The 23,872-nt window shown below is 47.5% G+C and overlaps 1 protein-coding gene and 3 long non-coding RNA genes across 6 annotated transcripts; 2 read left to right on the forward strand and 2 right to left on the reverse strand.

The window, feature by feature from the left end:
- Positions 1–5,874: 5,874 nt before the first annotated feature.
- Positions 5,875–7,675, reverse strand: LOC123137106 (UDP-glycosyltransferase CGT). The gene has a single exon (XM_044556701.1). It carries the CDS (start codon positions 7,575–7,577, stop codon positions 6,150–6,152), a length of 1,428 nt encoding a protein of 475 aa, XP_044412636.1. The 5' UTR covers positions 7,578–7,675; the 3' UTR covers positions 5,875–6,149.
- Positions 7,676–9,173: 1,498 nt separating this feature from the next.
- Positions 9,174–12,678, reverse strand: LOC123137108 (uncharacterized). Of its 2 annotated transcripts, none has more exons than XR_006467752.1 (5): positions 12,233–12,678; positions 12,035–12,140; positions 10,769–10,891; positions 9,806–10,014; positions 9,174–9,628 (listed from the first exon to the last, which is right to left on the reverse strand). It is a non-coding gene; the product is annotated as an uncharacterized lncRNA (long non-coding RNA). The 2 variants fall into 2 exon arrangements; XR_006467757.1 differs by having other exon boundaries at positions 12,035–12,147.
- Positions 12,679–12,985: 307 nt separating this feature from the next.
- Positions 12,986–16,680, forward strand: LOC123137116 (uncharacterized). 2 transcript variants are annotated; one of them, XR_006467758.1, is made up of 3 exons: positions 12,986–14,206; positions 14,397–14,469; positions 15,303–16,680. It is a non-coding gene; the product is annotated as an uncharacterized lncRNA (long non-coding RNA). The 2 variants fall into 2 exon arrangements; XR_006467765.1 differs by having other exon boundaries at positions 12,986–14,194.
- A 3,289-nt stretch (positions 16,681–19,969) lies between these two features.
- Positions 19,970–21,661, forward strand: LOC123094263 (uncharacterized). The gene is made up of 2 exons (XR_006445781.1): positions 19,970–20,393; positions 21,156–21,661. It is a non-coding gene; the product is annotated as an uncharacterized lncRNA (long non-coding RNA).
- The last annotated feature ends 2,211 nt before the right edge of the window (positions 21,662–23,872 follow it).

Consider the following 23,872-nt stretch of genomic DNA (forward strand, 5'->3'; position numbering starts at 1 on the left):
CATAGACATGTGTTGTCATTTTATGAACGGGATCCCATCATTAAAGAATGATGTGATGGACAAGAACTACCCGTTAGCTTAGCATAATGATCATTAAGTTTTATTGCCACTGCTTTATTCATGAGTTATACATGTTCCTCTGACTATGAGATTATGCAACTCCCGAATACCAGAGGAACACCTTGTGTGTTATCAAACATCACAACGTAACTGGGTGATTATAAAGATGCTCTACAGGTGTCTCCGAATGTGTTTGTTGGGTTGGCATAGATCGAGATTAGGATTTGTCACCTGTGTATCGGAGAGGTATCTCTGGGCCCTCTCGGTAATGCTCATCACTATAAGCCTTGCAAGAAATGTGACTAATGAGTTAGTTGCGGGATGAAGCATTACGAAACGAGTACAGAGACTTGCTCGTAATGAGATTGAACTAGGTATGAAGATACCGATGATCGAACCTCGGGCAAGTAACATACCGATGACAAAGGGAACGACGTATGTTGTTGTGCGGTTTGACCGATAAAGATCTTTGTAGATTATGTAGGAGCCAATATGAGCATCCAGGTTCCTCTATTGGTTATTGATTGGAGATGTGTCTCGATCATGTCTACATAGTCCTTGAACCCATAGGGTCCGTACGCTTAACGTTCGATGAAGATTTGTATCATGAGTTATGTGTTTTTGATGACCGAAGTTTGTCCCCTGATGAGATCACAGACATGACGATGAATCTCGGAATGGTCGAGAGGTAAATATTGATATATTAGAAGGTTATGTTCGGACACCAGAATAGTTTCGAAGAGGTTCAGACATTTTTCGGAGTATCGGGAGGTTACCGAAACCCCGGGAGAGTATTGGGCCTTCATGGGCCTTAGTGGAAAGAGGAGGTCGGCGGCCAGGAGGTGGCGTGTGCCCCCCCCCCTTCCCTAGCCAAACCGAATTGGACTAGGGGAGGGGGTGCGCCCCCCCTTTCCTTCTCCCTCTCTCTCTTCCTTTCCCTTCTCCTACTCCGAAAAGGAAGGGGGAATCCTAAACATCAATTGTGGGCAGGGGGCTCCCCTAGCCAGTAGGACTCCCCCCTTGGCGCGCCCCCTCTAGGCCGGCCGCCTCCTCCCTCCCTCCTTTATATACGTGGGCAGGGGGCACCCCAAAGGCACATCAATTGTTCTCTTTGCCGTGTGCGGTGCCCCCCTCCATAGTTTACTCTTCCGGTCATAGCGTCGTAATGATTAGGCGAAGCCCTGCGCGGATCACATCATCAACACCGTCGCCACGCCGTCGTGCTGACGAAACTCTCCCTAGACCCTCTACTGGATCAAGAGTTCGAGGGACGTCATCGAGCTGAACGTGTGCTGAACACGGAGGTGCCGTACGTTCGATACTTGGATCGTTGGACCGTGAATATGTTCGACTACATCAACTGCATTAACTAACGCTTCCGCTTTCGGTCTATGAGGGTACGTGGACACACTCTCCCCCTCTTGTTGCTATGCATCTCCTAGATAGATCTTGCGTGATCGTAGGAATTTTTTTGAAATTGCATACTACGTTCCCCAACAGATAATACATGGGGCATGACAATACAAATACCACAAAAACTGGACCGAGCAATCAACAATAGCTCTAAGCTACAAAACCAGACAAACACACCTAACAGCGCCAACGAGACCTAAAACATAAACCTAACACGGAACACAAGGGATCTGTGGCGAACTGAAGCGAGCACAAGGGACCCGTGACGATCTGACGCGAGCAGAGGGTATTCCGCGGTGAACTGACACCAGCAGAGGGGAATTTCAGCGGGGAACTAACGCCAACAGAGGGAATCCGCGGCGAACTCCATAGATGAGCATCGGCTAACAACAAACTACACTAACCAACCGCTAGTAATCATCAAAAAGCAACAATATCCACAACAACAACAACAACAACAAATCGACCGCGAACCTAGATCTGGAAGCTACACGACCAAAATCGAAGCAAATCGCACGGGGGGAGGGAGAGCGACAACGGGAACTAACCAGGGAAGCACTAATCGGAGAGAACACACAAGCTCGAGGAGAGAGGGGTCTCACAAATGCCACGAACCAGCCACAAATCCTCCAGCCGCCTCCGCCGCTCGAGCGCCACACATTGCTGCCTCTCTGCCCTTTCGAAACAGTTCTGCCCAAATGAAATGGAGAGATAAAAGGGAAGAGAGGAAAAGAAACACGAATAAGGCTTTGTCTAACTAGTTGTGCGCATAACTAGTATCTCAGCCGTTGTTGCCCCATATGAATCCAAACCCTTAGCATGTACTACCTCCGTCCGGGATCATAGGGCCGTTTGGCCACCTAGCGGCATACGTAATTATAAGGCCCAAGTTTTAGGGAGTAGTGCTGCATGCAACGAATTAATCAGCCTTGAGTGGGGCGAATGGTGCATGGACGGAAGGAAAGGTGCTGATTTGGTGGCTAGATAGAGGGAAGGAGAGAAAGAGCCGCACGTGCAATAACTTCCCTGGTTTTAAGGCTCTGCATGGGGTTATCTTTTTCACTGAAGGACTTTAATTGATCATGCATGCCTGAGAAAAGAGAAGCGAGAGCGCCAACGAGAGAGCGCCTTGGTCCGGGAGAATTGGTCTTCCGGCCTTTTAATTCCGGACGGAGGTAGTACAACATCTTTTCCTCTTTCCTCAAATCTCATTACTTTTAGTTTTTTTTGGCAGTTTAGATGGTTCATATCTTAAATTTTGAACACATTTTTTAACTAAAATTGAAATATGATTTTATAATAGCTATCAGTGTTTTTAGTGAGGAACTTTGCTGGAAACAGTGAAGAACTTTTCATTTTTATTGTAAAGTTCTAAATAAACAGAATCAGGAGTTGAAGAACTTTCTAAATAGTGGGTCTGCACTTTGGAAGAAATACTAAAGAACTTTGTTAGAAAATGTATTTGGGACAGAAGAATTTTATGAACAATTTGTTTGAATTTTTATGAAAATTTTATGGAACTTCGTTAGAAATATAACGATATCACTAGTAGAAAAAGAGGCTTCCGTCCAGCCCCATTAGTCGCGAAACTGTAGGAACCGCGACTAATGAAGTCTTTAGTCGCGGTTCGGCAGATGAACCGCGACCAAATGCCTGGGCCCAGGGCGCTCGCGGGCTTTAGTCGCGGTTGGCCAGGCCAACCGCGACTAAAGGTGCCCAAAGGCCTTTAGTCGCGGTTGGCCAGGCCAACCGCGACTAAAGCTCCTCCCTTTTAGTCCCGGTTTGTGGCACGAACCGGAACTAATGGGGTTGAGACCTTTAGTCCCGGTTCGTGCCACGAACCGGTACTAAAGGTCCCATTTTCAAACTCTAACCCCCCCCCCCGGGATCGCCTTTTCAGTTTTAAAAAAAATAAAAGAAAATAATGGAAATGTCAAAAAAATAAAAGAAAATAAGTTTCTCATGTGATATGTGGTCTAGTTGTTGGGAAAATTTGCAAATGTGAATTTTGACTTTATTTGCAAAATCTCTCTGAAATTTGTAAAAATGGGCATAACTTTTGCATACTAACTCGGATGAAAAAAAAATTTATATGAAAAATCATCTACTCGAAAAGTTACATCCAAAACCCCGTTAAACATTTTCAAAATCCTCAAAAACCTAATAGAAAAAAAGTTACGGGGCTTGTAAGATCTAGAGTGGAAAAAATTGAAAAATATTCAAACAGTGGGCAAACTATGGTCAAACAATGGTCAAACTAATTATTCTAGAATATTAGTGTTACTAAATAATTATTTTAATTATTTCAATTTTGGTCAAATCTGGTCAAACTGTGGTCAACTGTGGTCAAACTGTGGTCAAACAATGGTCAAACTAATTATTCAAGAAATATTAGTGTTACTAAATAATTATTGTTTTTTAAAACAATAGTTTCAAACTCAAACAGTGAAATGTGTCACTTCATGCTCAAGCAAAATTCCTGAAGGTTAATAGGATTGACATCTTATTATTGTCAGGAAAACAACAAGTGCAGACTTGGAGCGTGGGAGAATAGAACCCGGAAGTTAAGCATGCTTGGGCTGGAGTAGTGAGAGGGATGGGTGACCGGTTGGGAAGTTAGATGATTTGGAATGATGAGGGGTGATAAAAGAATAAATTGAGAAGTGATGAGGGGTGGTGATTAGAGACTAGAGGTTAAAATAATTCAGAAATTTGAAAAAAAATTCAATTTTTTTTCAAAAACCTGTGGCGGCCTTTAGTCGCGGTTAGCCACAAGAACCGCGACTAAAGGTCCTCCGCCCCGACGGCCACCTGGCGCCCACGTGGACGGGCCTTTAGTCGCGGTTCTTAAGCAACCGCGACTAAAGGGGGGGGGCCTTTAGTCGCGCCCGTTCTGTCGCGGTTGCGCAACCGCGACTAATGGCAGTTGCGAACCGTGACCAAAGGCCTTTTTTCCACCAGTGTATTGGACTTGTTTCGTAGAGTTCTCCATGATAAACTCAAATACATAAATGAATTTAAATTTGCACAATTTATTTAGAAGTTATCTTAGCAAATATGGTGCAGTAACTATTGTAGTACATACAGCTAAGAGATTCTTTGTACCAGACCATAGGGCTATTGATTCGACCGGCATACATGCATGATATGGGGTTCGGCTCCTCTGCAGTTAAGCTTTGACTGTACCGGTACTGTAGCAGCAACAATCCGCCGTCCGTTCGAATCCAACCGCTCTCGTTTTTCCTCGTCGTTGAGCAGGCATGCGGCGACCCAGGTGTGCTTGTCCCCTCGTTCATGGCGCCTTGCCGGAGAACGGCCGGGAGAGGAGTTGTCGAAGAACTGAGAGATCACTCAGGTAATGAACTTAACTGAACACAGCTCCATTTTCCACAGATCACGCAGGGGATGAACTCCGAGGAGCAGCACAAATCACCGTTTTATCTGAAGACTGACAACAGCTCCACTCTACTCATGTCGACCTCAATCAGCTATATCGCATGGTTGTCGTGGACGTACTTCAGATGGTATTCGTTCTTGTGCACCATGAAGCAGATAACATCGGGATCATCCAGGCTAACGGTACGGTGGGGTACTCCGGCCTGATGCATGGCACGAGGCCATAGCCGGGGAGGGATTAGAGATCGTCGGAGTCGACCACGCCGACCTTGTCCCATGTCGTCATGTCGTCCATCCTCAGCGTTCACGTGGTTATGTTGAAGGTTGCGGGAGCGCAAGCAGATGGTGGTGGCGGAGCAGCTGCCGTAGCAGCCGGGGAAGCCCTACACAAAAGTCACCGCTCCACCGTCGTCCATGGCGCTTACACCGCGGTTGCACTTGCACGAGCCACCACGCTGGTCGTAGCATAGCCCCATCCGGGCTCCACGGTAAGAGGCCACGGTAAGAGGCATGTACCACAGCTAGGGCGTTTCCTCCCACACATCGGAGAAGATGATGCCATGGCAGTGAGCCTCGACTCCTCGTCGAAGTCGCCGGGCTTGCTCCTGGATCAGTGGGAGAAGAGTGACACGCAAGTACATACTTAGCCGGCTGCTGCGCTAAGATCTCGTTCGCCATGATCTCATTGGACAAGACGAGGCTTCGTGGCGTCGGAGCCATTGGCAGCCGCCGGAGGTGTTCGGCTCCCCAGTCGCTGCTCTCCAGTTCAATATGTGTTTGTTTCTGATAATTAAAGGGGAGAAAGGAGAGCTGTTGGATTGCAACGGACGGTGGATTGTTGCTGCTACAGTACACCTGCATGCTTGATGGACGGACATGATATGCGATGCGCGTGCAAGCAGTTAGACAAAATCCACATAAAGAAACATGAGCGTCCCGTAAGTCAGTAACGGGCAGACCCAAAGAAACCGCGCCCGGCAAAATAAAACCAAACCCGAGACAAAGGAAACCAACTAGAAAGCCACAGATCTTAACGCGAATAGACAGCCATAAATTTGAACGACAGCCAATTGAAAACCACCTCACTGAAAAATAGCAAAACCGAAAAAGAAACAAGGATACGTAGTGCACTTATTTTCCTCCTGGTTCTCCTTTTTATTCTCGATCGATCCACGATGGTAGCATGCATCGTGATCGATCCACTCGAAACGTACGACGATTCAAAGTGCGACAGGGCAGGAGGTTCAGTAAGCAACAGTCCCCGGCCGGTAACAGAGCAGTCAGCTGAGCGTGGCAAGGAACTCCTGCATGCTCCGGTGACTGGAGCCGCCCTCGGCGACGGCCTTGGTCGCCTCCAGGCTGATTTCCTTGGCCCTCGCCGAGATCGCCTCATCGCCCATCACCTCCTTCACCTTCTCCGCTATCTCCGCGCCGCGGACCAGCGAGCCCTCCCCGCCGTCCCAGCTCCAGTGCTCCACCCACAGCCCGAAGCCGCCGCTCTTTATCACCTTCGCAATCAGGCGCTGGTCGCCCAGCGTCGGCCATGCCAGCATCGGCACGCCGTACGCGGCCGACTCCGTCACCGAGTTCCACCCGCAGTGGCTCAGGTACAGCCCCACGGCCGGGTGCTGCAGGACCGCCTCCTGGTCCACCCACTCCTTGGTCACCAGGCCGCGCCCCTGCACGCGCTCCAGGAACCCGTCGCCCAGCACGTCCTTGAGCTCCGAGGTGTCGTCGCGGTCCACCACCGTCGTCTTCACCACCCAGAGGAACCGGCAGCCGCTCGCCTCCAGCCCGGCACCGATCTCGCGGATCTGGTCCAGCGCCGCCGCGTTGCGGTTGCCGAAGGCCACGTACACCACCGACCGCGCCGGCTGCTCTCCGAGCCAGGCAATGGGTGAAGACGCGCCGCCATGTGCCGCCTCCTTGTCTGTGGCCGTCGACTTGAGCGGGCCGACTGCGTAGACCGGAGGGAACCCGGGAACGACCTTGCCGTCCCGCAGGGCGGCGAGTGCCTCTGGCTCCAGGGCGTCGAACGTGTTGACGAGAATGCCGTCTATTTCGGCGATCTCGCGGCCGTTGGCGATGAACTGCTTGGTGAAGAGGCTGTCGGGGTTGCGCAGCACGTTCGGGGGGTAGTCGACCGGGATGCGCCCAATGCCGGGGATGTCGACGTCGCCCGCGAGGTGGTCTGCGTTGGCGCCGTCGAGGTAGGTGGGGAAGTAGGCGATGAAGGACAGCATGGTCGCGCAGGAGATGAAGAGGATGTGGCACGGGAGCTGCAGCTCCTTCTTGGCTATGGGGATGACCTGGGAAGCCAGAGTGACGTCGGTGACGACGGCCGAGGCGCGTGGCGTGGCGCCGGCGATGAGCGGGCCGAGGAGGTGGGCGGAGCGGCGCAGGGACTCCCACCGCAGGACGAAGGGGTCCGTGCCGGCGAGGGTGGCGTCATCCAGCGGCAGGAGGTTGAAGTCGATGCGCCGGATGGCGGGGAAGGCGGCGAAGAGGGCGGCGAAATGCTCGGCCTCGGCCTGCGAGACCGTCGGCAGCGCGGTCACGACGGAGATGTGGACGTTGCCTTGGCTCGCGAGGGCGGCGATGAAGCGGGAGAAGGGGAGCAGGTGGCCCATGCCGGCGCTCGGGATGAAGACGAGATGCGGTGCGCCTCTGCCCTGGTCGCCGGAGCTAGGCTTCGCCGCGAGAGCCATTGAGGAGGTAGCTTGGTCTGTGAGTGCGAGAGTGACGAGTTCTCGTTCTAAAAAAAGAGTGACGAGTTAGCCTGGTTTGTGAGTGCGAGAGGCCAAGGCAATTATCGGTTCGTTTTAATGGCAGATCCAAGGCAGCTCTGCTGCCGTGCTGCGTGTCCTTGTTGTCGGGTAGCAAGTCTCTGTCCTGTGATGTCCTACAGTTGTTTTGTGTAATAACACTTGGTAGGTGAGCCATGTGGCTATTTATGCTCCTGCGTGGCCTTTATCAACCCTTGGCCCTCACATCAAATTTGACTCATAGGGCGCCTCGACCTAAACTTCAGTACCAAAGTATCAAGGCATGTGCCTGGGGAGGGGACTTGGTGAAATGGCGCAACCACATTTTTGCACGTTGTGTGAACTTGGTGTCGCCTATCGGCAAGGTAGAGTTCTACTCCCTCCGTCTCATAATATAAGAATATTTTTGACACTACATTATGAGACGGACGAAGTATCATTTTCTATTGGAAGCAAATGATACTACGGGGATGGACGAGACACGAGAGTTAGCGGCGGGACGAACCGTCTAAATAAGTGCCTAGTGAAACCGGGGTGATGTATGCACCTAGGGCATCATATAACGAATAGACAATTTGAACCATGATGCACGTTGTTATTGGGTTTGCGCAAACCCAACGTGCTTGTCCAGGCGGAGTAAGCTTGTTCTGCTGCATGCCTAGTCTTGAACCCTCTATAATTGCCGTTGCTATACGATGCCATTGTGCATTGGCTTCTTCCCATGAACTATAAATCCCTGGAGCCTCACCGATGAACACGGCATACCACTTGCCCTAGCAATTCACAAGAGCAAGAGTTGAAGCAACAAATCAATGGAGCACACAAGTAGCAAGCAAAGTAGCACACAAACAACAATGGAGCAGAAGAGAAGTAAAGCATGCTGAGCATACGGCATAGCAAGTTCAACCTAGCACTACCTTGGTGTTAACCTACCACCACATCCAAAAGAAGGTGTCGTCCTACCACCGCAAGTTCACCATGAGCGTGAGGGGTTAGTATATACCAGCTCATCAAAATATACAGACCATCAAATAGTTTTTGAGCCCTGGCTACACAAAATGTACGTCGTCATCGACGTCGTCGTCGCCACCGCCATCGCCGTCGGGGATCATGCACGCTCATAGGCAGCACTACTCTAGTAGTAGTGCTTGCCCAGCCAGCTCCTGAGCCACAACACCATGTGAGCGTCGGCCATGGCAACAAACCCAACACCTGGGCCTTGTTGTCAAGCAGGTCACTACTAGAAAAAAGGCTACTAGTAGCGCGGGTAAAATGGCTACTAGCAGTGCGGGTACACGCGCTACTAGTATCGCGCTACAGCTAATAGTTAGTAGTAGCGTGGGTTAAACCCACGCTACTAACTTTGTTAGTAGTAGCGTGTGCCACCCACACTACTGCTATTTCGTACCCGCGCTACTACTAATGAAATAGTAGTAGCATGACGCTACTAGTATCCTAAATACTAGTAGCGAGTGGTTTGTTCCCACGCTACTACCAACTTATTAGAAATTAAAAAAAAGATCAATCAACTCCATTCTATCACACAATTGACGTATCTACTATCACAGTAACTCATTGTAATGGCAACGCGTGTATAATTCATATCTTTTACATAAGTAAGATTGTAAACACAATATTGTGTGTGTCAGCTACCTTGTCAGCTACCTACAGCTACCTACGTAAGTGATTCTTGCCATGCAAATTCAAAACATCACCACTACTTCTAGACGTCGGAGACTGAGATACGTTGTTATGGTCCGACCCAAAATTGGCTCACTCGTCGATGTGTGGCGCCTTTCCCGGCCTGATCTCGCGGCCTGCAGCTGCGACGAAACACAGCGAGCAGCCCCGACGAGCCACACTTGATCGATGGCAGCCGCCGCCTTGAGTTGTGACGCCGTCATGTCCCTCGCCCTAGCCCTCAGCTCAAGCAGGCCCCGGTCAATGTCGGCCTCCGCCCTTGAGTTGTGACACTTCTGTTTATCATACTTATCCTGAAAAAGAACCCAGCTAGCTCATCTTAGTTACTAGTGTCAGAATGTACTGCAAAGCAGAATAAGAAGATAACATGTTGGCTAAATCAAGACATTCTTAAGAACCCTCATTGCCTAGTTAGATAGATATCACAATGCAATAGTGGTGTGAAAATCCAGTTAGCAACATGAGTGTACCTTCAGTGACCGACCTCCTTCTTTAACTTACTATGTTTCTGAACCACATTCTCGTAGGTGTCCTGTAATTCAACAATGCAAAGGTCATATATTTACCTGCAGCTAACAAATGATTGACTATAATGTAGTGCAAATATTGCCTGGCCACTAAGTATTGCCCCGCCATTCTCCTTGACAGCATCTGCAGCTTTCCTAAATCTCTCATATCCCTGAAAATTACACCAACAGCACAATCAGTTAACCATCTGAACAGCCACAAGAAAGGACAGTATGTATTATGATGGTTCTAAGAAAAGAACGGTCAACTAAACTTCAACTGTAAGATTTCTTAGTCTCTGTTTCTATGTATGAAACAAAATGCAAAGCACCTAGTAGGAACTACCCTTAAAGTATAACCATGATAAACAGAATCATGCCCATGTGGAAACCAAATAAATTGGATTACTAATGGTCATTTCGAAGAAAAGGTGAGACACTTTATCGTGTATGCTAATTATTGTGATTAAACTAAGCTGATGTAAACCAGGATTGAAACAATACACTGGATATGTTCCTTAATGTGTTGCCTCAAAACAAGACACTACCTGGTTACTCAGCACAACATGTTAATATATTATATATATAAAGCCTTTAGCAGTATCTCATGAGCAAAACAACAGTACAAAAGATACAAGGTACGAACTGGCCCAGAGCCTCTGGCAACAACAGAAATTTAGGGTATCTGATAACAAACTAGCTAGATTAGTTTGAGACTAACACATGTTTACAAGGATAAAACAGTTTAGGTTATCTGATAACAAACTAGCTAAATTACTTTGAGACTAACACATGTTTACAAGGATAAAACACTGCCTAAAAGTGTGCAAACACTCGGATTTGATTGCAATGAAATTACTTCAACAAACATCACTTGGGCCAAATTGATGTCACTGATATGCAAATACTCCTGGCAACCAATATTACCTTCGCTAGAGTGTTCTCAAAGCTTGCCTCTTCTTCTTTAATAATAGCTTTAATCTTCTTTTCATTGTCCTTCAGCTCAGGAAACACACATCACCCATCACTCGGACAAAAACATCTACAAGGCTGTACAAGAAAGATACAAAATAATGGCATATCAAATACAAGCTTCAAGAACATAGTTTAAATTAGCTAGAATCCTGTGTGACATAGTTTATTTTCTTGTTGTCATATGACATCTCTACAGTCATCCTCATAAGCCTTACATTGCATGTTTAGCATCCCGAGTAAACAAAAGGCTATGCAAAGTATACCACTAACGAAGAAGTACAGAATACAACAGATGCAGGTTACAGTTCTAACGAGCTAAAAAATCCTTGCTTTGCCATCAATTTTTGATGACCAAAGTGAACAGCACGTCTAAGTATACGCCTTAGAACATACTCTCTTCCCTCATTTCCTACAGCAGAACTCCTATTAGAACAAAGAAACATCATTGTATAACACAAAACAAAGCCCTGAAACATTGTAAAAATACTGCTAAACAACATTCCTCAGTAGGGACCCATCTGAAATCTAAAAAAAATGGTTCGCAATGAACTAAATCCACACAAATTTAGCATCTATGACTTCATATTTACATGAAGGGCATTGATGCATTTCTTCCTAAAACAGGAAATGCATCTCAGGTCCGCAAACTAGTGATTTTGACACATGGATGCCTAAACTAAAAAACCAGTCAAGTTCAAAACAACTAGCCTCCATAGAGTGACTAGTCATTTTGGCTGAAGATGGGCGGCATAGTGATCTATCTTTTTTCATTCAAATTCTTCAAAATTGGAAATGTCAAACAATTGGTGACTTTATTATGCCCATAAAATTCATTTTATTCCAGTGGCCTAACTATATATAGTTAAAAATGATCAAAATGGTGATCAACTAATGCTAAATTCTGTGAGAAAACTAACACTAACCAGTACAGTTTGCTTAGTCTGGGATGAACTGTTAGAATTTCTGAAGGCGCCTAATTAATTTATCTTAATCCCAGTGAATTAGTGTTAGAGGAAGGACACCACAAACAGGTGGAATCCCAGTGAACCTAATGATTCATTCAACTCAACTCTGCTTTGAACAAGTTGGCCTCATTTAAATAAGAAGAATTGGAGAAGCGGACTTTCAGATCGACAGTGACGGATATAGTATCAAATTTATCCTTTCTTTGCAAGAGAGGAAGAGAAACTAGATTATGGATCGGAAGAAGGTGGGTACCGGTGGAGCTTGTAGGCGCTTGGGGTAGTCCTCTCCTGCCTCACCTCACCTCGCCGGCTGCCTCATGCAACAAGTCAGCAACGCTGCTGTGTGTGTGCGCCTGCGTCTGTGCACTTCAAGGAAACCAAAGCAGGCTACGCATGAGGGAGGGAAGGGAAGGAAAAAGTAAAGGAAAAGGGAAGCATATCGAGAGAGTACCTTGGCAGCCATGGCGTCGTCGGCCGAGAGGAGCGGAAGCAGATGGACGGACGGAGGTCCTGTTCAGGCGCGCGAGCTCACGATTGGAGAGATGCAGCCGACGCCACGGAGGTGGAGCTCCAGGTCCTAGCCCTCGGCCATGGATGTGGAGCTCCAGGTCGAAGCCCTCGGCCATGGACATGGCGGATCTGGGACTGGGAGCCACCGCCTGACCTATTCTCTTCTCGTTGTCTTCTGGTGAGGGGAGGGGCGAGGGTGGCGGTGGTGGTGGCAGCTGTCGCGAGGAGGCCTGGCCAGCCGGTTGCAGCGCACGGGGCTGCACACACTCTGGATTGGGAGAGGAGAGGAGGTGGAAGGAGGCCGGCGGTGGAGGGGATAAACGTGGAAGGAGGCCGGGGCTTGGGTGGATTTTTTTTGAGATAAATGTGGGCGGGTGGACGGTGGAGTGGGACGGTTGGTGGGGGTGGGAGTATCTACTATCTACTATCTATCTACTATCTACTATCTACTATACTACCACTATAAAAGAAAGAGAGGGGCAGATCCAAACAATCCCACCCATCCATCATCAAGATCTAATGGCCCTTAATCATTCTGTGTTTAACGCTACCAACCACGCCCTTAATCGATCGGTAACCCACCCCGCCGTTGAAAAAAAAAAGAAAACCGTACGCACGATCTCTCGCCCCGTCCGCAGGACCTCTCGCCCCATCCTTCTCCTCCCACGCCGTTCGCCGCCCGCGGCACGTGAGAGCCGCCCTTCGCTGCGGGAGACGCCGCAGGTCGCCGCCCGTCGCGCCCTTCGCCGCGGGAGAAATGGAGCCGCCGCCCGTCGCTTGCCGCGGGAGCCGCCGCAGGTTGCCGCCTGTCACGTCCTTCGCCTTGTCGCGCCCTTCGCCGCGGGAGAGCCGGAGCAGCCGCCCGTCGCGCGCCGGGGGAGCCTCCTCAGGTCGCCGCGGTAGAGCCGGAGTCGCCGCGATCGTGAGCAGCCGCCCGCCGTCCTCCCCTACGCGGTCGAACCTTCCTTCGGCCCCTCCTCGCGCCGCCCCTCTCCTTTGCCCCGGCCGTCAAGACCCCGCGGTCGCTTCACCGGGTTGCGGCACCGCCCCATCCTTGAGGTGGGATGACCAAATCCAGAATCGCCTTACCTAACGGGGATGGACTAGAGATTTGCATCCAATCAGCCAATCAGGCCTCCCTCATCTCCACTAAGTGCATCTGAACACATGACTTCTTGCACGGTATGTGTTCGACGATTTTTCTCTGAAGGCACAAGTTGCTGCTATGTTGATTCAACCTTTGGGTAGCATTCTGATTAAAGTGATTTGGTTTCTTTTTTCAACCTTTGGGTTGTATTCTGATGGAAGTGATTTTGTTCTTCCAATCTATGTGTAGAATGTTCTGTTTGTGGAGCAAGTAGGCGAACCATTGGAGCGACGTGATACTCCATATTGGCATAATCCCACTAAATAGCATGGTTAATGATTCCGATTTTAGCATCTAATAATTTTTCCAATTACTTACAACTCTTATTCATATATGGTTATTTGCTGTAATGTACAGAACATTTTTCATATATCATGACCCTTTGCAGTGTTTATTTGGAACACAGGATTCCTAATTTTTGGACCTGTACACAACCAGATTTTGGGGATTTATAATGTGAGTGAGTTATTATGTTACTTGAATCGGTGTACGTAACCTGGTTTTGTTGGGGCTTGGTTTTCAGTGATTCCAACAGGTCAGTGACTTTCCACGCTCTCAGACAACAACATTCTTAATTCAAACGGTGATGTGATTTTATCCATATGAATATTGTGTTATCGTTTGTTTTAATTCAAGTGATATTACACATGTAGCTTGCTGGGTATATTTTACATATTTACTTTTGGAAATTTCTTAGAGATTATGGATGACAGCAGACAACATTGCAGATACGTTGCAGCTGGGCACCCTGATCAGGTTTCCTTTTTGGTAATTTTTGGAGATCATAGATGATATTAATATCATAGTTGTACTGCAATTTGCAAGGTTTCTTGTGTTTGTGTGTACAAATAGATCGAATCCAATTCAAATGACTTTGATTAATTTCCTTTTCAAAGTTATTGTTGGGCAGCTATTGACCTCTATAATACATTTATTTTCACTTCTCTTTTGCTCCCAGGAAATCTGGTCCAAGCCCCACTACAGTTTTATATAAGGATGTTGGAGGCAGCATCGGAAGAGATAAGTCTGCGGTAAATTTCTCCCTGATACAGTAATAGTGTTATCTATAGTCTTAGAAAAAAATTCAACATTTTCTGTTCTCTGCAAGGTATGTTTTCTTAGCGTTTTCTAAGCATTTTCTGGTCATCAATTGACTTATCATCCTATCTTTTGTAAACCACGAAATTTTTAAAGTTCAAAAAGCGTGTACATCAACTATTTCACTTCACAGTGATAAATGGATGGAGTGCTTGTGACACAGAAAGCCTCTTTTGTGGATCTAACAACAAAACTATGTTTCCAGTATTTCTTTCGATATGGAAACATTTTTGGATCGTCACCTAGAAAATAAATTGGCACAAGCTTACTGACATAGAGTTGCAGGTCAGCGCGCACTAAAAATATTTAAATTCAGATAAATCTTTCTGAGATAGTTTGCAGTTCCTATTTTTCTGGTCATGCTTTTTTGAAAATAACTTTTAGTCATGCTTGCCTTTATACTGCTTGTTGAAAATTCAATTATACATTTAGAACATGATGATAAATCTGATTCGTACTGGAATTCACTTTTCTTGAACAGAAAACAGAAGGATCAGGTTGTATGTGATAGAATATATGCCTAGAAAATGAAAAGGATAATAGATTTCTAAGTACTAGAACTGTCATACCTTTCCAGGAAGTTACTTCTTGATGTCATTCCAGAAAATAGAAGGATCAATAGAATGTTCTCGATGATCATTTTAGGTGTCCTTTTAGGCAGCAACACCAAGTAGCAGGGCTTCATCTTAGTACTGATCAATAGGAGCATGTTCGAACTACTTCATAGGTAAAAATCATTTCTTCATGACTTCTCTTATGCTCCCAGGGAATCTTGTCCAAACTCCACATCGCTGTCACCGAACAAAGTTGGAGGTACAATTGAAAGAGACCAGCCAGATTCTTGTTCCGGGTATTAAAAAGAAACCTGGCTAGAGATTTCATGCCATGTCATTCCATTTATGTTTGCTTGTGTGCTTATCATATCTGATTACATGATTGACATTTATTTCATAATTAGTATATACTTTGACACATGATATGTTTTGCTTTATTTATGAACAACAGGATACGTTTACTTTTTGTGATCATATAAGTGAACAAACATAGCCAATGGTTAAAGTTTATATCTACTATGTATGTATATTTTTCATTCACACATGTCTCACTGCCTTTTAAGCACTTAAGAGAGCAGAACTGGAGATTGCTCTCATTAAATGTGAACAAAATTGATGTTCTTTTTTTTGCAAAATAGTAAATACTGTGTTCTCTTGATTGTTTTTTTATCTTTTCAGTTTACCTGAATCTAAGAAGTCCGACCATCAATTAATGAGAGATTTTTGCTTCTATCATTCATGGAACCATTGAAATGAAATACATACCTTGGCTCAACCAATACTTCACAATCTTTTTGCCCAAAGCAAACAATATCATTATTTATATGTTCTAAATTAAAATATTTTCGCTTGTGTGCTCAATTAAAATTTTACCGCTTAAAGGAAAAGAAACCATTTTTATCACTCCTACAGTTCACAGGGAGAGAGAACAAGAAAGAAAACCTTTCACCAAAATCTTGTCTTCCTACTTACTTTTACTTACCAAGAAGAATCAACAATAATTGAATCTTTTAAGAAAATGGATAAAAGATCATTTTTAGTTAGTAATGTACAACTCCCAACTTGTCTCTTTTACTTCTTTTTCTGTGCATGTGCACCCTGTTGAATGGTGTTGTACTTGTACATAATGGAATTGCAAGCAAAACAATGTTATGGATGGTCTACAAGATTATCTGGATGAATTCATCTCCAGGGTAAAAGAAGGTAGGCAATGTGCATGACATTTGATTTGAAATAATATTGCCTTGAAAATGTATGAGTGCTTTCTTGGCATCTGACATTGCAGAATCAAACATTGATGCATACCTTTGTAAATTCTCTCGGGGAGAAAAAGTATAATTTGCAAGTTGCAACATTGATTCCAAAATACATGGTGTTCACACATATCTATTTTATGTAGTTTGTGATAAACCAAAATGTTCAGAGTTTTTGGAAGCACCATCAATGGTCTCTATTTATATGGAGATAAGTTATGAAAAAATGAGGTTCAACAACTTTGAACCTATCTCTTGCTAGATGTAAGGGCCTGAAAACATGGTTTCAGGTCTATATGATGAATGTTACCTTCGCTGTTTCTTTTGTGTGTCATCTTATATTATCATCAACAACTATAAGTATAAGGTAGTATGAGACATGCACACAAGGTGTATTTGATTGGGAGTGGATGTATCTTTTAAAAGAGCATTAGCAGAGACGTGCGTTGCACGTGCAAGCTTACTAGTACTAGTAAGAGCATCTCCAACAGTCGCGCTAAACTAGCGCCGCGCCGCAAATTAGTCCGTTTTAGCGCGCGCGCAATGCGATGGGTTGCTCCAACGGGCGCGCAAAAACGGCGCGCGCGCTATAACGAGTTGGGCGCGCTCTCGTAAACACTATCCCGCGCGGTGTATTTCGGGCGCCCGCTACAGCGCACGGCACACTCGAGCGCTCGCTCTCGCACTTCCTCTCCCACTTCCACCCCCATCCGGCCGCGCCGCCGTCGCCGCCCGTGCGCCCCGGCGACCGTTCAGGCGCTTCCCCCGGCCTATCCCCGCGCCGCCGCGCTTCCGACCCCATCCCCTCCTAGTCCCGCCGACCCTCGCGCGCCTTCGTCGTCCGAGGAACAGCGCCCGAGCGATCACTGCCGCGCCGCGCCTGCAAGGTGTTCGACAAAACGCCTACAAGGTATGTATTGCTCAAACTTCATAAATTTGGTGCATGTTTTGAATTGTAGTTTTTATAGTATAGTATTGAACATTGTAGATGAGTTTGTCATATGATTCTTCTAAAGAAGAATTTGATATGGAAGAGGAGGAGGATCTTGCAATGATCATAGCTATGCATATCAATAAAAAACTGAAGCACGGTGGTTCGGTTATGGGTCGGGAGAAAATTTGGAGAGATAGGATTGATGCCCATAATAGATTGATGAAGAACTATTTCGTGGAGAATCCCACATACCCGAACTCGTATTTTCGTCGCCGGTTTAGGATGAGCACTGACTTGTTCAGGCGCATTGCAGAGAAACTAGCGAGCCATGACCGGTTTTTCCAGCAAAGGAGGAATGCCGCCAGAGAGCTCGGGCATAGCACCTTTCTGAAGGTGACAGCCGCTTTGTGTATGTTGGCATACGGTATCCCGGCTGATCTAGTTGATGATCACTTGGCTATGGGTGAGAGCCAAGCCAACATGTGTGTCAAGCGCTTTGCAGTGGGAATTGTGGAAGTGTTTGGCGATGAATATTTGAGATCTCCCACTGCTGAAGACGCCGCAAGGCTATTGGTGATGAACAAAGCGTGTGGCTTCCTGGCATGCTTGGCTCAATAGATTGCATGCACTGGAGTTGGAAAAATTGTCCAAAGGCATGGCATGGGCAGTTCCACGAACAAAAAAAGGGTTCCACTATAATCCTTGAAGCGGTGGCCGATCAGGAGACTTGGATTTGGCATGCATTCTTTGGAATGCCTGGATCTTCGAATGACATTAATGTTGTCAACCGGTCACCACTGATGAATAAGATTGCAAACGGTGAGTTGCCACCGCTGCAGTTTGTAGCAAATGGCCGTACGTACAACTATGGCTATTATCTAGCGGATGGCATCTATCCAAAGTGGCAAAACCTTCGTGAAGCCATTGAAAAAGCCGGAAGGTAAGAAAAATCTTGATTTCCACAATGCTCAGGCGGTAGCTAGAAAAGATGTGGAGAGAGCATTTGGGATTTTGCAAGCCCAATTTGCTATTGTGAGAGGACCGACTAGATTTTGGGATCAAAAAATACTTTGGTACATCATGCATACTTATGTGATCATGCACAACATGATCATCAAGAATAAGCGTGGCCAAGATTTAGACTACTCACAGTATGAGCTCTTGGGACATCCCGTGCGAGTGCGATGGAGGGCTGAAAGGGTAGCCTGTTTTATTGCCTCCTATCATGCCATTCGGCGTCCCACAACACACAATGAACTTCAGAATGATTTGATTGAAGAGTGGTGGGCATGGCATGGACGACAAAGAGCATGATTTCTGCATTCGACATTGTATTGTTCATGAACTATTTGTTGTGTTTATTGCATTATTTGTTGTATTGAACGATAAACTATTTGTTTGAGTTGTAATGATAACGAAATTGAACTATTTATTGTTGATTTATTTTGTTTGTTTGATCATTTTTGCACCACTTTTTTGAAATGTATATATGGTTTGTGCGGCGCATGCGTTGTATTTCTGCATGCTGCTGGAGCAGCGCGCGTGCGCTGCATTATAGCGCGGCTGCTGGAGCCAGCGCTGGCGGCCGCGCTAAACCAGCCGAAGCGCGCACGGCAAACATGTTTTTTGCGCGCGGCGCATAGCGCGGCTGTTGGAGATGCTCTAACGCGGGAGCCTCACGTACGCTACAATTATTCACATAGTAGTAGCGCCGGTTTATAATCCGCGCTACTACTATGGTCTATTCGCGGGGCACGGTTGAAGATATTTACAAGTAGCGTGTTTTTTCTGGCCACGCGCTACCAGTAAATATTTATAGTAGCGCGATCAATATGGCACGCTACTAGTAAGTAGCAGTAGCGCGGGAAAATATAGCGTGCTACTAGTAAGCGTCTGTCTATAAGCTTTTCCCTAGTAGTGGGTGGTTGAGAGCTGCCATGAGAGCCTCGTCGCTGAAACCACCCTGGGTCATGACAGCGCCATACAGGTCAGGGTGGACGTCGAGGGGCTTGCACTCCCTGATGGTTGTTGCCACCTCTCCTTCACCGCCTCGATCATGCTGCAAAAGACATTGATCTCCTCCTCCATCAGGCCTCCTCTCTTCCTCTTCCTATCATGGACGGGGTCAAATGGCTTGTCGAAGGGCTTCGCAGCGGGCTTATCAGGGCTATCAAGGACCTTGACATCCGGTGTCCCAGGGAAGTCTGACATGGGAGAACCAAGAGGCTTACCCGAGCCCATGGCCAGCCCGAAGGAGAGGATGTGTTGCATCTGGCTGTAGTTCTGGATGGGTGTATTGAGGAACTCAGCGTCCCTTGGATGGTCCTAAGAATGAAACACAAGTGTTGTTAGTTGTGATTAGGAGTAGGCAATGGTGGACAGTATGAAAAGGAAGAGGGTTGTGAGCTAACCATGACATAACCGGCGTAGTGCTCTGCCTCCAGAACTATGGAGAAAATGTTTTCTTTCCATGAGGCGCCGTTAATAACGCTGGCAACGGTTTGGACTGAAACCAGAGTTTCAGTCAGTTTTCATATCGGGTTGCTTTTGGATTGGACGAAATGAGCTAAGTCCCTAAACCAGTTCAATTTGGTCTGGGTTTTAACAATTGTTGGACTGGGTTGACCCGGTCTGGACAGGAACCAACTGGTCTCAGACCGTTTCAACCCGTAGTCTGAAACCGGATCGAGGACCAAATTGACACACGCAGCCTGACCTAGCGAGGAGCGCCTCCACCGCCCGCCGCCCACCGCCCACGGCCGCCAAACCAGGTTCTTTCGCCGCCGCCGCCGCCCGACTGGAGCTTGGTCGCCCCGTGCCTGCCCTTGCTCCTGCTCTCCGTCTCCCTCGCGGCATGCTGGGCCGGACGCGCCGACGGCCACGGTGTGCACTCCGTGCTCTCCGTGCCGCTCCTCTCGGCGCTGCTCGGCGGGGCCGTCGCGCTCGTCTTCCTCGCCGGCTACCTGCGCCGCAAGCGCGCCGACATCGCGCACGTGCCCCCCTCCGCGGCCGCCGCCGCCCTGGACCTGCCTAAGCAGGTCCGCCCCGCTGGCCAGAACAAGAAGGGAGGAGGACACGCCCGCGTCCACCACCACCACGCCTCCGTCGCCGACAAGGTCCTCCATCTCATCACATCTCATCTCCATCCCCATCTCGCTCACACGCATACTGCACACTGGGATGGGATCCATGATTCAACACACGTAGTACTAGCTACTAGTATCGATCTTACTCTCACAGGCAGGGATCAGTCAGTGGTGTCTTTGATTCAATTCTGATCAGACAGTGCCCACTGACTGACCCCAAGCAACAGTGTTTACTAGCTCTAACTGTTTATATCCATTGTGTTCTCATTGCTCTCTTAAAACCCAAATCCCTGACTAGATAGAAGTTCACAAATTTGCGGCGGCCAAAATCCGGTGGGCGACGGTGACTTGGTCACACCGGCTTGCGGCGGCTAGCTTTAATTTGGTGTTGTTTCAGCTCTGAATAGTTTCAGTTACACAGTTGCAAATGCTAATGGAATTCAGAATTTTATGTGGACAATAATCCTTTGGAGGCTGTTGTTTCCGTTATGCAAATAAATCACATGCTAACATCATTCATTCTGAACAACTTCTTTCTATTGCTTGCCAATTGGTTTATGGGCTCCCAGAGAACCTGACAAGATATATTAGCTAGATTTTTGAAGTTGACAAAATGGGAAGGAAAAACTGCAGTGTAGGATCACTCTGAACATAAAATTCTGAATCAGAGACAGTACCCACATGTGTGCATGCTGCATCTTCATTTTCAGAGTGATTAAGAAAAAAAGTTCCTTTTCTTTGCATTTTAGGTCCGATTATGATGCTCCTGTTAAGTACCTATGCACATTTTAGGTTCAGGTTCAGTCAAAAAATTTACATGGAGCGTTCAGGTTCAGTCAAGAACACATTTGATGTACCAACTCAGGTATAAAGAAGAAAGCCGGGGTAAAGAAACCATTCAGAAAAGGGAGATGGATGTCCAGCATTTATGTAAAATGCATTCTGTAACTGAGTAATTGTGTAACATCCAGCATTCCGTATAATAATTTTAGACCCCATGTTGTAACATCCAACGGCTACTTAGTTAGTCAGCAAGCTATCCTTTTCCTAGTAAAACTGGGTTGCGATTCTTATTCCTTGTCCATGGATTGAAACTATGGGTTAAATCCATAAATGGCATATGGTTTGGATTGGCCTGGGTGGAAAACGCATGTAGTTTGGTTTGGTTTGGATGCTAGCTTAATTATTTTGGTTTGGTTTGGTTTGGTTGCTGGAGGTGTAGTCATATGGTTTGGGCTGGGTTTAGTTTGGATGTCAAACTATTCCCAGGTTTAGCCGCTAAGGTCTCTCAGCTTGGACACGTGGATTCATCGACTTCTCCACTTCCTCAGGTGGTTGTACACCTGGGTGGCAGACACCTCTTGCCCACAGAACTCGAACACCTGCTTCACAACGGTGTTCAAGTGCACCTCCTTGAAGCCCTTGTCAGTCCTAACTCCACTAGAGATGAGCTCACACATCTTGTTCAGCACGAACGTGGACATGAACGGCTGCCACTTCATGTTGTTTGACCTACCATCCTTCTTTGCCTTTGCTGCTGCTAGCTTGATTGCAGCGGCGGCAGCAGCAGCAACAGGAGTTGGCTCAACAAGCACTACTGGCACATAGAGGGAATCAGACTCGAACACCTCTGAATCAGGTGCCATCTCGGACATAGGCTGCGAGTCCTCGACAAACGATGGAGCAAACTGGCTGTCGGACACGACAAGGGCCTGACTAAGCTCTTGCGTCTGAGTGGTCATGTCCTACAATCGTAGCACGCATTGATAGTAAGCATAGCACACAACATACCGGACAATCCATGAAAGCAGAAGCATACATGTATATTGTTCATCACTATCATAGTAAGCACATGATTCATCGCTATCATACCAAGCATACCGGACAATCTATGAGCAGGAACATACATCTACAACAAACATCATGCTACAAGTGGACCACCAATAGCTACAAATCACAGATCTAAGTATGATTCAACACAAGCACAAGGTTCAACTTCAAACTCTACTACTAATCTAGCCTACCACATGCTTGAACATATAGCCCTACCACAAATTGCAACCGTAGCATAGCAACCAACCATATCAGCTCATAGATCAGACCACTAATCAACCATGCATCTAGATCAAACCCTAGCTGCAGCTCATATCTAGCTAGAAGGAATAGAGAGAAAGGGGGGTTGAACTCACAGAGGCCATGGCTGCAGCTTGAGGACGAGGGGGGACGGTTGTGGAAGATGAACGCCGACCGGTGAAGGAGCGCCGACACTGTGGACCACCGGCCGATGAAGATGCTCCGCTTACGTGCTCGTTAGTCCCGATGCGCGTCGGCAGGAAAGCTCGAACGGAGGAAGAATGGTGGCGGGAGTTGGGGTGGTGAGGGAAGGGCTAAATATGGGTGGACTCAGCGGGAGGTGAGTCAAAGTCCTCCCGTCGATTTTTCGGCGACGCGGGCGAGCTCGCGACATCTCCCCTGCTCGCACGAGGGGAGAAGCGCATCACCCTCCCCTGCCTCGCCCGAGCCAGGCTCGCGAGCTACTGCCGATTCGGGCGTTTCCCCTGGGGCTGGCCTGGACGTGCTTTAAGTTCTGTGCGATGCGGGCCGCACAGTGAACGCAGGCGACCAAACGGGCCACTTTCTTCCTGTGCGGGCCAGGCTGGGCCTAATGCGGGCAACCAAACACGCCCCAAGGCATGTGCCTGGGGAGGGGACTTGGTGAAATGGCGCAACCACATTTTTGCACATTGTGTGAACTTGGTGACGCCTATCGGGAAGGTAGAGTTCTATCATTTTCCATGGGAAGCAAATGATGCTACTGGGATGGACGAGACACGAGAGTTAGCGGGTGAGACGAGCCGTCTAAATAGGTGCCTAGTGAAACCGGGGTGATGTATGCACCTAGGGCATCATAACGAATGGACAATTAGAACCATGATGCATGTTGGGTTTGCACCATGGCTCCAATGTTTGTTTTCCTCCGCTCAAGCGCCTAAGAGCATCTCCAACAACCGTGTTATGTAAGCGCCGTGCTACCGCTCCGGGCGTTCCAGCAGATGCGCAAAAACCGCGTGCACGGGCGAAAACGCCATGGTGCGCCACTTATTTGCTATGCCTGCTCCCGCGCATTGGACTCTCGAGCGCTCGCTCGCAACTCCACCTACCCATCCAGCCGCTGCCGTCGCCCGCGCCACACTATTTCTTCCGGCGACCATTCCGACGCTTCCCCAGTCTCTCCCCGCGCGGCCGCGGATTCCTATGTCTCCCTCTAGCCAGCACTACCCGTTGCATGTGACAGTCCTCCGACGAACAACGCACAGCCGCCCACTGCTGCTTGGCGCCCACAAGGTGTTCGACAAAAATCCCGCAAGGTATGTATTGCTTCCAACTTCACATTTTTACATGAAGTTTGGTGCATGTTGTTTGTAGTTTCTTATAGCCTAGTTTTGAACATTGTAGATGTGACGCCCCTGATTCAATCATACACTAATCATGCACGCAAATGTGTACGA

This window comes from Triticum aestivum, chromosome 1B (genome assembly GCF_018294505.1).
Source record: "Triticum aestivum cultivar Chinese Spring chromosome 1B, IWGSC CS RefSeq v2.1, whole genome shotgun sequence".
Classification (NCBI taxonomy): Eukaryota; Viridiplantae; Streptophyta; class Magnoliopsida; order Poales; family Poaceae; genus Triticum; species Triticum aestivum.

Excerpts from the sequence above, each read along its gene's own strand:
- LOC123137106 (XM_044556701.1), bottom strand. The coding sequence starts at position 7,577 with ATGGCTCTCGCGGCGAAGCCTAGCTCCGGCGACCAGGGCAGAGGCGCA.